General features: G+C 45.6%; 2 protein-coding genes across 6 annotated transcripts in view; one reads left to right on the top strand and one right to left on the bottom strand.

The window, feature by feature from the left end:
- Window positions 1-1,778, top strand: LOC135898874 (peroxynitrite isomerase THAP4-like). Its single transcript, XM_065428054.2, has 2 exons — window positions 1-162; window positions 528-1,778. The coding sequence occupies exons 1-2, from the start codon at window positions 98-100 to the stop codon at window positions 1,603-1,605; spliced, it is 1,143 nt and encodes a 380-aa protein (XP_065284126.2). The 5' UTR covers window positions 1-97; the 3' UTR covers window positions 1,606-1,778.
- A 1,061-nt stretch (window positions 1,779-2,839) lies between these two features.
- Window positions 2,840-16,723, bottom strand: part of LOC135898872 (cyclin-I-like) — a 37,703-nt gene continuing 23,819 nt past the window's right edge. Inside the window, exons 1-8 of one of the 5 annotated variants that reach the window (XM_070535110.1) lie at window positions 15,772-15,916; window positions 13,210-13,351; window positions 12,863-12,997; window positions 11,251-11,325; window positions 11,002-11,142; window positions 9,961-10,191; window positions 7,381-7,509; window positions 2,840-5,427 (exon numbers count right to left, since the gene is read on the bottom strand). In XM_070535110.1, coding sequence (XP_070391211.1) covers window positions 5,266-5,427; window positions 7,381-7,509; window positions 9,961-10,191; window positions 11,002-11,142; window positions 11,251-11,325; window positions 12,863-12,997; window positions 13,210-13,314 — 978 coding nt within the window. In that variant the 5' untranslated portion in view covers window positions 13,315-13,351; window positions 15,772-15,916 and the 3' untranslated portion in view covers window positions 2,840-5,265. Of the gene's footprint in view, window positions 5,428-7,380; window positions 7,510-9,960; window positions 10,192-11,001; window positions 11,143-11,250; window positions 11,326-12,862; window positions 12,998-13,209; window positions 13,352-15,135; window positions 15,327-15,456; window positions 15,477-15,749; window positions 15,917-16,723 lie in introns of those variants that run through there. The other 4 variants (XM_070535111.1, XM_070535112.1, XM_070535109.1 and 1 more) reach the window with 4 other exon arrangements.

Below are 16,723 nucleotides of genomic sequence, written 5' to 3'. Positions count from 1 at the left end.
CGTATTATTCCAACAGAACACCTTTTCTGGCGTCGTCAATGGCGCTGTGACAACAATGAACGATTGTTGAGAAGCGCTTTGCAAAGCTCATCGAGAGATGCCCGCTAATTGTTCGGCGTGTAAAAACCGATCGAATAATGGCAGCAAAACAACCTTTCACAAGTGAGTGTTTCGTAACTATTCGTCCAGAAGAATAGGTCGTGACGTGTAGTAGAAGTACTAGACTTGCTAGACATCTCGGCAGCTTAGAGGCGGGAGTCAGCGTCTGGCTTAAATCGTTTGCTGTGAAGCCTGTGATATTTGCAGAACTGCGTAGCATCTAAATTCGTTTTCTGGGTCATTAAAATCAGCCTTGCTATGACATGTTCGAAAATGTCCGAAGCCCCGATCTCGCACTACCCCTAAAGGAACGTGGGTAAAGTGTAGGTCCAGCCCCCAATCGGCAGTCGCGATGCGTAGATTGATGAAAGTAGTAAACAGAGCAGTAGGTATAGAAAGCGCTTATGACTTTGCTTCTTTTTGTGAAGGTTTCCAGCGAAAGATCAAGAGTGCCTCAAGAAATGGGTCGCCTTTGTGTCTAAAGCAAGAGGCAAAGGCCTTTGGAAGCCCACCGTAAACAGCAAGTTGTGCTCGTTGCATTTCGAGCCGGATTGTTTTCGTCACTTCAACGGACGTGTGTACCTCAACACTGGAGCTACTCCTACTGTTTTTGATATCCCTGAACATCTGCTAAAGGGTACCCGATGCGCGAGGGAAAGTGACGCTTCGTCGTCAGTCGTCGTCTCGCCTTCGCCCGAGAGAGAAGAGGCTGTATTTGTACCAAGTGTAGTGGAAGAGAGGGCATTCGACTACGAAGGCAACCCTCTGACCAGCACGCCCGTAAAGGTCGCCAAGCTGCAGCTTTCCCGCCTGAACGAGGAGCAGCTTCGTAAGGCCCTGACTTCGCCGGTGAAAGTGACGCCTGCTGGCCAGCGAATGATCGCCGAAGCCAAGGAAGCCGATGGCAAGCGACCAATCATCGTCCACGTCACGTCTCTAAGCAACAACGAGCCAAGCAGCCGCCCAACGCGCTCAAAGAGACTTCCCGAGAAGCTACGCTCCGGGGATTTCGACAGCAACTTCGGTGAAGAACATCCAAAGAAGGCGCCCCGACTTTCATCGAACCTGGACGACACAGAGACCGGAATAAGCGACGATGACGATCTTGGCGACGAGTCCGAGGACGTGGACGCACCAGATCTGGATGAGGACGAGTACGAAGAAGGAAGTGACGGTGAATCCGCGGGTCCGGCCACAGCGTACAGGTCGCAGGCCATAAAAATTACTGCGTCGGACGGAAAGGCCGATGCAGCGCCGAAGTCTACGGGTGGTGCCACAGCTGGCACTCTTGTGGAGCTCTGCACTCAGCTTGACGAGCAGCGCACCAAAAATGAGGAGCTGACCAAGCAGTTGGCCAAGGCCAAGGTGGTAATTGAAAACCAAAACAGGAACATTGAAGCTCTGGAAGATGTTATAAACAATCTTCGCCAAAGGATTGTGACCATGAGCAAGAAGTGCTGTGCAAGTGCAGAACCAGCAGAAGTCAGTGGAGAAACGAAAGAGTGACCGATTCATAAGTTACAATCAGAAACTCTGATTGTTACTTGCTTATTATTTGTGTGTTATTGTTGCTGTTTGTGACTACCAAAAAGTTTGACTCAGGAGGGCGAAAGCTGTTGCCATGTCTTGTTTTCCCATCTTGTATGCAACTCATTAAAACACATGCTCTCAATCTTTTATATCAGCTCTCTCTTGTGCTAAGGTTTTCGTTCAACAATGCTCACCCTAAATCGCCTTAATGTTGAGATACAAGTACATTTTCTTTGTGCAGCCATTTAATATGATAGAGCTGTACACTTATATGTGCTGGTGTTTACAAATGATGCATTGCCCAGCATCCCAATTAAGCTTAAGACATTTGTGCAAGAACAATATACTATTACAATATTTATTTTCCCCGCATGCAATGTTATATTGGAAGTGGCTCCTTAAGCAATTTGACAGTTCACACAGTTTGCCTAGTTAGCCAAAGAGCATGTGCCTTGTTCTCATAACTTGGATGGTTGCTTGTTTGTCTTTTTTGTATTAGCTGTATTATGTCCGTCTTCTTTCAGTCCGTATTGTTTGGTGGTGATGCGGCTGACCATTCGCATGATTTGGAAGGTGGTCTGCTCGAGACGTTGGATAGTGTATGCGCCTCCGCCATCCTGTTGTATGTGGAGGCCAAGAATGCGGACGCGGTTTACTGTGGGTATTTCTTTGTCGTCGAGGGCGAGTGTGATGTGGGGTATTTGATTGAGTTTTCTTCGCGATTTCTGTCGAACGACTAATAGTTCTCACTTCTCGGGGAGCACCAGAGACCACTTGTTTTTGCATATTGCTGGGCGACGTTGGTCGCTTGTTGAAGGGAGTCTTGTTTCTCTCTTTCAGAACCAGTGGTGGTCTAGATAGTGATGTTATTGGTGTATATTGCGTGCCCGATTCCTGGTATTGCTTTGTTTGTCAGGTAATTTTATGTTCTCATGCATGATGTTCCTGTAGCAAGTTTCTGCATACAGTCCACATTCTGCAAGCTTGATAAAACTAGCTGAAGAACAGAAAATTCTCTTCTGCAACTGTATGCTTTTCTTATACTGAAGGTGTAAGAAATCCAGTGAAAGTAATTTTGAATCAACAGAATGAATTGGTGCCTGATAGGGTTAAACAGCAACACTGAAAGTGCAGCTGAGGTGTGCCTATACTAGCTGTTGCTGTGAAAACAGGCCACAGCAATTTCATCAGTGAGACAAGGCAAGTCTAGTGCATTTCATAAATACTTGTTTTAATGCCTCCAAAGAAATAGGTGTCGGAACACTATGTCAGAACAGTATTTCTTTCTCACAGGAAGAACACAGCGACATCTGGAGCATTAAAAGAAACAAAAAACTGTGCCATGCACTATTAAAAATGATACAATGGATGATGAAATGAGGTTCATTTACAATGTTTTTTTGGTTTTTTAGGATTATGAGTTTTTTTTACATTTTTTACATATTATACATTTTTTTTTACAATGTACTCTTTTGTAGAACATAAAATCTACTCTCTAAATAAAAGGACAGAAAGACGAACATAAGACAAACACTGAAAACTTCCAAGACATGGGCTGTCCCCAACCAGTCCACAACGCACCTGAGCTAGAGTTACTGCTTACAGCAGGCTCGTAGGAAAGTGATGGCCGACAGACCATAGCCAGGCCTTTCCGCTCTTATGTCGAAATGAGATTTTGCTGGATCTTGCGACTGGGATAATCAACTGTAAGCGAAACTAGTCCACGCAGACTGTAAGAGTGCTGTACAGTAGCGAAGAACATTAACAAGCACTCGGTGAACACATATGACACAGCAAAGCAAGGTATTGCTCGACACGCTTATTGCTGCAGTTTTTTGGATGTGGGAGATCTGCAAAAGTACACGTCACACTTTCAGGGAACATCTCATCATTCTTTCTAGGACAAGAATGGTCAATGCAATACACTAGGCCGAATTCTTAAAATACAGTGGAATCTCGATAAACGAAAATCGCTTAAACGGAATTGCCTCTTAAATGAAACACCGTCATCATGGTTGGTTGGTTTTGTATTCATGCAATTCTATTCAGCTTTGTCTCGCAGTACATGGAACTCCTGACAAACGGAACCAATTTCTCTGGTCCCTTGAGGTTCCGTTTAAAGGGGTCCTGAACCACCCCTCGGGCTTGGTGAAATAACATAGTCTGCGGGTAGCACACGCTGTTGTGAACATCTCAGCCAAGTTCTGCTGTCGTACGCGGTCTGTGGAGCTCGCAAGCGGAGCGCGAAGTCACCTTTTTCTCAAACACTTTCATTTCATTGCTTTTTCCTGTGTGCTTTATTTCGGCATAAAGCACACTCCAATATGCAGCTGTTATTGGTCGCTGCGCTCTGCTAAACCGCGAGGTGCCGCCACGAGTCCAATGGATAAGAGCACTACGGCTCTCTGAAGACAGCCGCGCTTGGCTTACGTTTAGCACGGCATAGGCACCAAATCGGAAATTTGAACTGCGCGCCTCGGTGACGTCTCCGCAGTAGCCTTTGCAGTGCAAGGCATTGGAGGAGGAAGGGGAGCACAGCTGAGGCAGTGTTTGATTGCCGGTAACTCCGCTTCTGCTGAAAGCATTTAAGTACTTTTTGCGGCAAAGTGGTTCTGAAATAGACTATCTTCACTTCAAATGTCTTTCTCCACTTCCATAAAAAGTGGTTCAGGGCCCCTTTAAAGAGACTGTATACTCTGCAGACCTTCATATCTGTTCCGAGTTGTAATGAATGATACCATACTAACAAGATCTTCCCTTTAAGTGTGATATGTATTGTTCAGTATAGCGGGACTGTGATATGCGGCTTGATGCAAACAATTACTTGGCAACTTGCGTAATTATTTCAAATGCAGCATTTTGGTGACCTTCCTCTAAGCATTACCGGCCCACTGTACGGGCAGGGGAGAGAAGGATTAAGGCCTCACGTAGCCCCTGTGTAAAATGGCTTTTAAAAATGTCTCGGCAAACTTTCACAGAGCACACAAAAGTAATGTGGACAAGAACACACATTTGTTCCGCGTAAAAGTACACTTGTTTTTCTTAACCTTAAAAATAAAATCTAGCACCTTTTCTAAAAAACCGGCACCCTCTAGGCCACTGCCCAATGCAGTGTCAACCAAACAGGTGGTGTACGCACAATGTGCACAACAGTGACAACGCTCGAAATAAAACACTGTGATGGCAACCAATTGCGTGTATGTGTATATATGTATAACAAGATATAAAAGTCCAACGAAAAAAAGCAGCAATACCAGGGAAGCAGCAACAGCCCACAAGATGTTATTACGCAGTCTTGCAAAATGTGTTCCAAGGCTGTAGTTGCACCTGCGACTTGCCAACGATGGCCATAGTCGCAAAAATAAAACCTGAAAAAAAAAAACTGAATAAAAGTTTTGTGGCATGCGACTAGACCATAATTTTGCTAAAAAGTACTGCACAAAAACACTGGTGGTGCTTTTCGTTGCAATTAAACTGGCCCTGCCCTAATAAAAATAAAAGCAAATAAGAAAATAATGGACTAGGTGATGTGGGCGGGAAACTGTCTTGGGCTGGCACCAGGCCTGGCTTCCTTCCCTTGGCATCTAGCAAGGATCCTTCTGTGTGGCTTCCCCACATCAAATGGAGCTGTTTCTTCTACATGGCGCGGACGGGAAAGCCAGGCACACTGATGCCACCTTGGCCCTGGTGCATGCCACAGGAGATGCTGGCCGGGGTTGACGATGTCGTCGATGTAGTTTCCTCTCCGTACAACCTTTTGATGCTGTCGTAAATGTCTTCAATGTCCGTCGTCTCCATCTGCACGTGACAGAATCCAACACATGGCATGTGAGCACAACTTGCCTACAGGCTACGAAAGGCAAAACAAGGCACCAGGCAGTACAGAAAAGACACGGAAAAGTGGTTATGGTAAACTAGTTCACGAAGCCTAGAGACAAAAGCTCTTTCAGCCCAATCCTTTCATCCCTTCACATCTGAGCAGAGCAGTAGCATAAATACGGCAAACACAAAGTGCACCGCCATGCAAAAGACCACACTGCAAATCTAAAAAACCCAGAACAACATAGCCATAGCAATCTACAGTCAACGACTGAATTTTCGGACGGCCAAATTTTCGGACAAGCCTGATATTTCGGACGTCCTCGCGGCACCACCACGAGCCCCGTAGAATCAACGTATAACGACATCTGAAGTTTCGGACGCTCGAACCCCCCGCTGTCCAATTTTCCGGACTTTTTGACGCGACGGAAGGTCCTTTGGCTTCTTGCGCAGCGCCCTTGCGCAGGAAATCGACTTGCAGCCAAAGCATATCACCGCTTTGAACCACAACTAGCCAAATCTAGCCGTCACACACTGATTTGGTCTGGCCACGCTGGCTCTGTTCATCGCCGCACTTCCGCCTCCGGCGGAGTTTCCGGAGCGGCGCCATTTAATTTGTTTGCGTAGGCCACGTTTTGGCTAGCGTGGTGTGTGGTTGTGCTGCTGTGTCAAGTGTGCTCTGCGACGCTAGGCCTAGGTGCTTCGACGCTCGTCTGCGAACTCCACTGTTCGCAACTTGAGGATTTCGCTTGCCTTTGATGGCCCCCACTCAGTCTTCGTCGTCCTCGCCGATGGCATCGAAGCGCGGAAAGCAGTACCGTCGGTTAACGATGGAGAAGAAAGCCACCATTATTAAGCAAGTCGTGAGCGGCCCATCGCAGGCTGACGTGCGCAAGGAGTTCGGCATGGAGCAAGGAGTCAGGTTGTGGGGGATTTAGAAAACTCCGATGTTGAAAATGAGGAGCCAATGCCTGCGCCACCTACAAGCGCCGAGTTGACGTGAGCACTGTTGACTCATCAGTGTACAATGCTGACATGACCATTGCTCAGATCGAGGTGAATATGATCGCATGCAACCGGAACACCGTCCAAACAACAATCAACAAGTTCTTCAAGCCACTGCAGCAATAAAAGCGTCTGCCCGACGATGCACATGTACATAATAAACCGGCAGTCGGCTGCATACAGAGTTTTTGAATGTGTTTTTTTATAGCCACTTCACTGATGCTTTGGCAGGGTTTCGGAAACCTGGTACTTCGCCTTTACCTCTAGAGCCGAGAAATAAAGAAAAGAAGTGCGTGTTTTGCATGCATTCATTTTTTCGGACTGCCTGAATTTGCGGACGTTTTTACATTCCCTAGAGGGTCCGAAAAATCGGTCGTTGACTGTAGTACTCTGCAACAGAGGGACAACTGCTACAGGCAAGTTTCTTGCCACAAGACAAGGTAGCTGTACTGCTCCCAGCAAACACCTGAACTGTCCTGCAGCAGAGGAGTAAAGGCATACAAAGCCATGCCTAGCCAAGACATTGCCGCACTGAATTCTAATGTGGCCACCCTCAATTGAGCACCAGTTCTGCTTTGTTTTGGTGATGCAACACTCAATTGTATTTTCAAGATGACATAGCTAACAGCCAGATGTAGATATATGTTGCTGTGACGACACCATGTAGATCTGTCGAGCATCCACGTCTGACACCTCATCTCTGAACAATAACCAGGGCCAGCATTAGTTGGCAAAGAGCAATGGCCATTGCAGTTAGAAGGTGCACGCTGCATTGAAGTTTTATTTATTTATGTTATCCTCAAGCTACATTTGTACATTACAGAGGGGAAGGGCAAGATTAGACAAACAAATTGATAGGCATATTATAAATCACAAAAGTGACATGGGAATATAACAATATAACAGCCACATAAATTTGGTACATACCCTTCTCTTTGATGGCTTGTGGGCACTTTGGGAGTCGGAGTGTCGGTGCTTTCGCGACACAGCTGTGCGTGCTTTGACGAAGATGCAGGCCAGCTCTTCTCGGCACCGAATGACATCGCTGTTCTCAACCTGCGCAAATAATGTAAATCCCTTGAGACTTGAGGCTTAGTGTAGCAAAATGAGCAAAAGTTAAAAGGCCAGACCCCCCTAAGAGAAGGTACGTGCTGCTACTGCCACCACATCTCCCGATACTAAAGCCCACGCTTCTGTTCGTAAGAGTACTACTACCATTACTTTATTACTATCAGCATGCTGGCATAAAGCAGGTCCCTAGGGAAATTGCTTTCAGCTGATGTTTGCAGAACCCCTGCTCTTACACTAATATTTACGTCCACAGTGTAATTGAACTGTGTAGGTGAGCGCACTCAAGAAGACTGTATGGTTGTGTGGCTGTCAAAAAAGCAAAACGTGTGACAAACTTCCGCTAATCTTCATCTTATCGCCAACCAGAGGCTATTATTTTTGAGTCTCAAAAAAAAAAGAAGAAAAAAAAGGAGATGCATGCACGGCTGCATACCGTATTTACACGATTGTAAGTCGACCCCTTTTTTTAAATTTGAAAGTCTGAAGTTGGGGAGTCGACTTACAATCGAAACCGAAACATGGCCCCACCAAAAAAAGCGATACCAACGGGAGCCACAACGTAGTTAGAATTTTATGTTTGCTCTGTGGCCCTACCCGTATCTTTTCGCTATCCCACGTGTTTGTTCGCTTTTCGGAAGGGTTCTTCAACATTTTTGAGAGTTTTGCAGTGCATGCAACGCTCATGAGAGGGTGTCGATAGTGGACGGAAGCGCCGCCGTTCCCATAAGCGCCGCTGTTCCCATTTGCGGCGGCACCCTCAGAACGGCGGCGCTTGCGGGGAGTATCGGTAGTTCACGGAAGAGCAGACACCGCTCGCTGGTTGCTCTTTCTCTGAACGCATTGGTATTGGCATGGTATTGGTTTGACGCGTTCCACTTGACTGCCGGCTACGTGCTACTTCTATGCTTCCCCAGTTGTCATGAGTGCTCCAGGCCCACTAATCGTTCGGCACTCGTTCACAGCAGCGTTCAAGAGGGCTGCCATCCTTTATGCCGAAGAAACAAATCACTGCACAGCGGGCCGCAATTTCGATGTTTCTAAACGGGTGGTGCGAGAGTGGCGACTGCAGCGAAGCGAGATTTTCACCAGTGACAAGTGAGAAATTTCCCACGGGCCAAAGTCTGGACGCTTTCCGGAGCTGTAGGCTAAGCTTGCGGCGTACGTCGCTGAAATGCGTGATCGGTCCCTGCCAGTGAAGTGCGACGTGGTCATGAAACAAGCCCGGACCTTCGCCTTAATTTTAAGGTTCTGCTCCGCCGCGAGTACGAGTGGCTGGCGGCAGAAGACTGCGAAATTATGCCAACTGGACCTGTCAAAAGAGCCTCCCTGACGGCTGTGTGTGGTTGGGTGCATTTGGCGTGGGCTGCTGTTCTGCAAGGTGTCCTGGTGCGGTCGTTTGCCAAATTTAAAATTTCACTGGACCACGACGCGCTGTGGGACTGCAGCAACGATGACGATGGTAGCACCAGTGAAGACGAGTAGTCCAGTGACAATGTCAGCTACTAATAAATTTGCGTTATCGATTGTGCCCTCGGGTATGCCCTCTTTTTTTTTTTCCCCAATCACGCGGTATGGGGGGGGTCGACTTACATTCGAGTCGACTTACAATCGTGTAAATACGGTACTTCGTATGCGCACTCCTGTGAACAATAAATGAGTGAGTAACAGGCGGTCACCCTTTGAGCGATTAGGAATGAGGTAACCATCAGTTTTGCGAGTGCAAGAAGCCTAAACCGCCCTTGGAACAAAACTCAAACTAACCGCTGCCCACCCATGAGTGCGCACTCCAATGTACAAGCAATAGTATATAGACGCACCGGAGAAAACATACTAGCTCTAAAACAAACCATGCAACGAAAGCCGAGAGAGGGAGGTGCAAGAAAAAAATTTTCTGTATTCTCGCACAGTGGCAGCACATGCCAGGAAAGAAAAAATTTCGAAATTGGCGCACTTTTTAAATGTACAGACGGCACCGTAAGTATATGGCATTGACCATATTGGACTTTTTCGGGGCGCCGTATATTTACATCACTGAACCTGAAAGGGTTAGGTAATTGTTTTCCCCATTGCCAAAGAGCAAACTGTTAGGCCTGCCTTTTGTTAGTTCTCCTTGAGTACTTTCTGCAACGCAACAGCAGCTCCCACAAGATACACTTCACAATGCACAGAAGACAAGCTACAATTGTTGCTCCATATTTAGTAACCCTTTGTTGCATAAAATTAGAAGTGTTCCAATTTTGATCAAATTTTAAATGAGCCTTCAGCTGCATCTTTTTGGCCATAATGTGAGCAGCAGGTTAAAATTGGCTGTTAGTACTGGCACAATCTTACTGCTCTCAGCATGAAAAGGGGACAAGCAAGAGTTTTTGGAGAATGCCAGCAACAGCCAGGGTTGGCATAAGGACAGCTTGCAAAGTGGACATGACATGCACACACCTTAGCCAGCCGCTGCAGGGCGATAGTGATGACGAACCAGTTCGGGGTCCACGTCTCTAGCTCCAGGCTGACCAGGGCCAGGGCCAAGGTGGAGGGCCGGGTCCCCACTAGAGACGCCTGATCCAGGCAGATCTGCAGCTTGGTTTCCAGCAGGGGACCCAAAGCTGCCAACTGCTGCTCAGACTGGTCTGGCAGGAGCAGGCTCCGGTTCAACACCAGCAGAGCGTAAAACTGCACCCAAGTGAGAGCCAGATCAGTCAATATCAACCATCAGCTTGACTGAGCATAAAATGTTATACTTTTGCCCATTACTACAAGAAAATCTGGTGCTGAATCACCTTGGTAATCATCGGCAGTATGTGGGTATTACCAAGGCTTGGAAAACCTTCGCTAAGATGGCAGACTGCAGCTTCTTTTACTATTTCTTGAAGTTATGTTGGCTGTGTGCCTACATTGCAGCAATGTTACCCTTGTGTAGTGAAGAGTCTTAATTTATCATGCAACTTTGAACAGTAAATAAAATCACCTTAAAGCATGTGTCCCACAATATTTAGATTACGCGCACTTGGAGCATAACACCATACCATCAGCCAGTTACTCTGTCAATCTAAACAACTAATTCAACATATAAGTTATAAGGCACCCCCTAGAGGCTGAATGGAATTTACGATTCCCATGTCACAAATTTCCAATGGAAATTATGGTTCATCAAGGTTAAAATAATGCCACAAGCCTGTTTGAAGTCAGAAGGGTCAAACGAATTCACACATTGTCAATCTTTCACATTCCAGTTGAACTATAATCCCTCCCCTTCAAAGTTTTCTTGTTGCCTCTGAAGTTTCATTTCACGCCCAGGTAGAAGTAACTAGCAAAATCCTTGTTCTATTTCAACGTAACTGGTCAAAACTTGTTCTATTTCCAGATATGGCAAGTGAATAATAGAAAAAAGTATACAGCTTACAATAGGCACTCTATCCAAATAGTGTCGCACCATTTCGTATTAGGGTTAAACAAAAGCAATCAGCAGTACAGGTGCCTTACCCCGTGCAAGAAGTCGAGCGATGTGGCTCGACAGAGGTCCCATCTGAGTTTCTTGAGAATCAATGCCTCCATGCGGGTAATCTCAGACACACTGAAGATGCAATCACAGTTCTTGATCAGATCCTTGATATGTGGAACCACCTGCAAGTTCAGGCAAACGCTTGACATCAACACCTCTAAAAATGGTTCAAAGTGATTGCAGCTGAAACAAAAAAATACAAAGCAGCCAAATTTAGTTACAACACTTACCTCATCTTCCTCGATAATCTTGGACGCTAAGTAGAAGCACGAAATAGCAATACATTTCAGGTACTTGGGTTGTGCCTGTAAGGGAATGAAACACACAGGTTACATTAGCATACACACCCAGATGCATAACAAAGACAAAAATCATTAGGCAAGATAAACTAATTGGTGACACATTTGTTAGTAAAGAGATAGCCTGATTTATAGTGCTACATGATGTGGTGTACCAGTGTCAAGATATACAATTACAGAAATCTGTGTTTCTAAACACAGAAACAATAAGGTGGTTTCCTTGAGCGTTCTGCAAGTGCACGGCTGTCTTGAGCCAGAAATACAATGCACGCTTGACTTGTAGAAGTTTGATGACCCAAACGGAAAAACCCAGAGGCCTGTCCATCTACAAAAGCTATGGATGACACATCACTATTCATTATCATTCGTAAAAGCGATTCAAGCAGCTAGGTACAGCAGGTGACAACCTTCTATCCATTTATGCGAGTGAGCTAGCTGTTTTACTGGTGGGTAGACTGGAGGTCTCAGCTCGCATCAACATGTTCCTCATTTGCTTGTAGCCAGCTCCTTACAAAAATGTGGTTCTTGTCAGTGCAATGAAGAGGGCAAAGGGCGCAAGCAGGGTCAAGTTGGTGTACGATTACAGAAATGCAGCCAGCAGACAATGCAGAAACACACACAAGAACAAGGAAACTTTCTCTTGTTGAATTGAACTAAATTCTTGGGTTTTATGTGCCAAAACCACGATTTGATTATGAGGTATGCCGTAGTGCGGGACTCCAGATTAATTTTGATCACCGCAAGATCTGTAACATGCCGCCGATGCGTGGAACACAGGCGTTATTGCATATCACCCCCACCGAAATGCAGCCACTGTGGGCGGGATTTGATCCTGTAACCTCATGCTTAGCAGCGCAACACCGTAGCCGCTAAACCACCACGGCCCTTTTTTTTTTTGTTCGCCCATGCATCTTTTGCTGCTTTTTTCAGTGTAAGGGAGTACATTCTTAACCTCTGCAACTGAATGCTTCAAACACTAAATCAGTCGTGCCTTCTTTCGTTGTCAGACATGACAATCTATAAATAGGTGCACAACTGTGTGATTAACTTTTCTCTCAATTCAACTTCTGCTTTTGTCTCACATAAAGGGGGAGTATCTAAAGTGATTATAGAAAAAGCCTGCACTGCAGCAAAACTTCTAAATGTCACAAAGCGAGAGAAGGGCAGACACCAGTCACAACGAAGTCCCATGTGTAGGTCATCTATTACCTGCAGTACATAGGCTGTTGACAGCAAGATAATACCTTTATATATACTACCTTCAAAAGAACTAATTGATGGCATTCAATATCCCAATGCTGCCCAATGCACTGTGAGAGACACTACAGTGAAGTCCTCCATGTTAATTTTGACTGCCTGTTTCTTTGAGCTAACAAATCCAAGTACAAGAACATTTAAGCATTCTGCCTTCATTGGAGTGCAATTGCCATGGCCAAGATTCAATTTGACAATCTCACAATCCACAGCAAACACCACAGCTACCGAGTCTGTGTTGTCTGTGTGAACATTCAATACTGTGGAGGAAGGCGGGTTCTGCACTCACCCTAACCAAGCGAAGGAATTCGTCCATGAGTGTGACCGAGAGGAAGAGAGTCTCAGGATTGAACTTCAGGTACCGGTTGAGGACAGTCAGCCATTTCACAGTATGGTTCCGTTGGACAGGTGTGATCTCTTCCCCCTGAAATGGCAGTCGCAAGATAAGGATGGTCACCCCAACAACAAAGCGAAAGGAGGAACGGGAAGACTGATAAAACCACAATAGCTAGCAAAGCAAACTGCAGACACTCCTGGCATTTCAAGATAAGATACGCCACCAACTAGAGCATATCAGGGCCAGGAAGACTGCCCACTATGGAGGTGTGTATGTGCCAGTGTCACCTTGAGACCTACCTGTGAAGCATAGGTGCAGGGCCGCCAATGAAGCCGCTCCTTCCCGAGATAGCGCTGTACCAGGGCGATAGCAGAGTCGGCTGTGAGCCCGGCCTGGATAGGCATGGCAGCTGCACTGGCGGCAAAACGCACCCGCTTCAAACTGTAAAAAGAAAAAGACGGAACACCTGTAGCCATTCCAAAAAGTATGAAAAGAATGGTAAGCTGAGTAAGTAACAGTTCATAATTACAAAACTGCCAAAAACCAAGACAGCTAACGGTACGACAGGACCATACTCTGGTACTGTCATAAGAGTATTATATTGAGAAGCTGTTGTAATTATATATCCCAACAAATGCGTGACATAGAATGTGTCTTCACTAAATGTTCTAAGCATTTTGTTTATTAGGCATGCCCCTCGAGACATAACCTGTTATTATGATGCCCTTCAGGATTTTGTTATGCTGTCCTGTTTCGTGGAGTGACTTATCACATCACAACAGGCAGTAACAACTGCAAGCTTCATTTGATGAATCTGATCCATTTTTCACTAGGTGTGCTGTGGCTCCTCCTGCCTTACTGAACATTTCGAGCAGATGGTAATGTTTAAGAAACATGGGTCACGAAGCGTCACATTTGTTCAGTCGATTACACCAGCAAACAGGTATTATACAGACCACCTACGGCGCAGTAAACGGACGCAGCCTTCCACTACACAGAAACTGCATCTTAATGTTCGGCAAAATGTAAAGGACGCCATTCACGCTGCTTCGTGACTTGCAAAAACGTATTACCAGTTAACACAGAGCTACACGCATCGACATTTACCTTAAACAGTCTTTCACATATTTGGCCGTAAGAGATGAAAAAAGAAGAAAAAAATCAATGGAAAAGAGGCAGACGTAGGTTGAGTGATGACTACGTGCTCCCACGCCGGCTAGTAACACGAAGGAGGAGAGAAGCTGCTCGGCCACAGCGAATCGCCAAGGATTTTTACAAGGTTGAAATGACGTTGCGTCAGACAGCCTGGCGCAGGTGGCGGGTCTTCCCGAAGCAAAAGGCGACGACGCTCGGGGCAGGCATATCGACAATGGCTGAAACATGCGCCTCGACCAACCGTGTCTTCACCAAAGGCACCACCAAAGCAGGCAGGTGGTAACGGCTTTTTCTGGTAAAAATACCTGCGATGGTGCTTAAAGACAGTCGCAACGGCGCGAGCGTTATGTATACATAAGAACCACAACATGCAGAGGTTGCTTCGAAGAAAAGAACGTTCGACCCTGTGGAAGCACGAGACATGCGCTATAAAATAAGTTAACGTAGAAACAGATTCAGCTGAAAGTGGAAGGACATGACAGAGGTTTCAGAGGGGCCACACCCACTTATATACGAGTGGCAACAGTTGCGGTGCGGAGGCAGGATATTCGAAATTTCAGCGCCGCGTTTGACGCACTCCAAAACTGCAGCATAACGACAGAACAAACGGCAAAACACTTCACGGAAGCGATTTATGTTTCTAGGAGGCGATAAAATTGATAACGAAGGTTATGCTCTCCGGAGGTTACTGAGATGGCGACAAAAATCGAACACGGTGCTCTCCATTAATAAGCGCATCAAAATGCATTGCAAAGAAATTTGCTCTGGACGACAGCTGGAAGAATATTGAGGTGCACTGGCAAAAGATGGTCTTAAATTGCGTAAGAAATGAAGGCTCCGCAGTATGATCAATCGTAAGGTCAAAAAGGGCACAATTGCGAACAATTTTGCGTCCTCCAAGTGGTCAAATTGTAGAGCCCTAACAATAGATGTTAAAAAAAGTTCTTTTTTCGGTGAATACGTTCTGTATATATGCTTGAAAGTTCAAATGGAGATCGGCGACATTTGCTAAGGGCACCTAGAAACAAAAGCGAGTCTGCCGCGGATCTACGAAAGGAACATCGCCTTACCTCGGACTGTTGTCGAGCCAAGCTTGTCTTCCCGACCAGCATATGTTCGATGGAAGCGCGTAAGCACTAGAAATTTCTAAACAAAATGCAAAAGGCTAAGACAAGCGACGCATAACTATAGTACAGCAGCGCAACCAAGAACAAGTCAGATGACTGCCCGTTGGTAAACAGCTGAGAAGGTAGGGCGATTAGTTGTATTGCACCGCGGGACTTGCTTAAAAATGGAGCACTATAAAAAGATCTTACAAACTAACATACATAGAATATTACAGATAAATACAAATGGAACAAGTTGCTTCAATTATTCGTTTGTCCACGTACCAAAGAATTGACTAAGAGGGCAGAACTATTTCTTGTCGCGCACGAGAACCTTGCTAAGCAGTACCGTGGCCTCCTCTCTACATTTGTTTTTCTTTTGTTTCTGTCGTCATAGTGACGTCAATAAGCCGAGAGCGAATCTCGGAGCTCGCGTAGCCGGTCGGGTATGCGGCTGCGACGGCCGGCAACGGTCGTCGCTCGACAGGCTGGCCGCTCGGCGCTTCTCGAAAATTCGCGGCCACAAAAGGAATCGAACGGCCGCGCTCAATTTTGCCTGATGTTGTTACAGTACTTACGCAAAGTAGCAAATGCACTTACTACGATTTCACCGTGGCGCTTCCAACGATGCAACCAACCTCTTCCTCTCGATCTCACGCAATGCTTACAAATTGCAGTAGCCGACACTTTTGTCGAGAAAAAGAAAAGAAAAGGAAGAAGTAGATAAATACGGACAAGCTACGTAGGTTCAAAGTGCATAGAAAACGACTTCTAGAAGGTCCCTTCCGCCAACTTGGATTAGCCATTACGCTACCTATCATTCTGTCTCTGGGGGCGTCGGCACTAGGACACTGTAATAGGAACGTATGTGATGCCATATATAATTTTATAATGGAAACAAGGAGACTTCCATGCTAATTTTACTGTTTTATTTTCCAAAACAAGAAACCAAAAATATTAACTTCTGATTTTAAGATAATACAGCATGACAATTATTCTTAACGATTAGAATTAATTTAATATCGCATTTTCAGTAAAAAAAAATCCTATTTAGGTATTTATTCTTTTTCAACCCACTGCCGCCCGATTCATGGCCTATCCCCCGTAGTGGGTTGTTACTACAGGCACCAAACCAAATACGCGCTGATGGTTTGTGCTGGGGTTGCTACTACAGCGATTGAATGTGCGTCGCGTTGGTCTAACGGTGTAGCTTAATTAGTTAAATATCTATGTATATGTAGAGCCTCGGAGGTAGTGGTTGACAGCTTGGCAGAGAAAGTAGAAGCTAACTTGCATAAATACCACAAACATTCTGCATATTCGCTTGAAATTCTGAATATAAGGTACTGCAAGATTGAACATGAATTACAACTAGAAGGCGTACATCCGCATGCGACGTTAGAGAACGCAGGCTGCCGTGTTTCTGGTTGAGTTATTGAGCGAAGTCGAGTGCATGCATGAGAAGAAAGAAAGAAGAAAAGAAACAAACACATTTTCGAAAAAGAAAAAAAAAGTAGTTGAAGCATTCATGAATAGCATAAAGTTTTGTTTG

Source organism: Dermacentor albipictus, chromosome 3, assembly GCF_038994185.2.
Source record: "Dermacentor albipictus isolate Rhodes 1998 colony chromosome 3, USDA_Dalb.pri_finalv2, whole genome shotgun sequence".
Lineage (NCBI taxonomy): Eukaryota > Metazoa > Arthropoda > Arachnida > Ixodida > Ixodidae > Dermacentor > Dermacentor albipictus.
This window is presented reverse-complemented; position numbering and strand designations above follow the sequence as displayed.

What these genes read in the sequence shown, in the direction of transcription:
- LOC135898874 (XM_065428054.2), top strand. Translation starts at nt 98, where the DNA reads ATGCCCGCTAATTGTTCGGCGTGTAAAAACCGATCGAATAATGGCAGC. An exon ending in AGCAAAACAACCTTTCACAA is followed by an intron (nt 163 to 527) that starts GTGAGTGTTTCG and finishes CTTTTTGTGAAG; the next exon opens with GTTTCCAGCGAAAGATCAAG.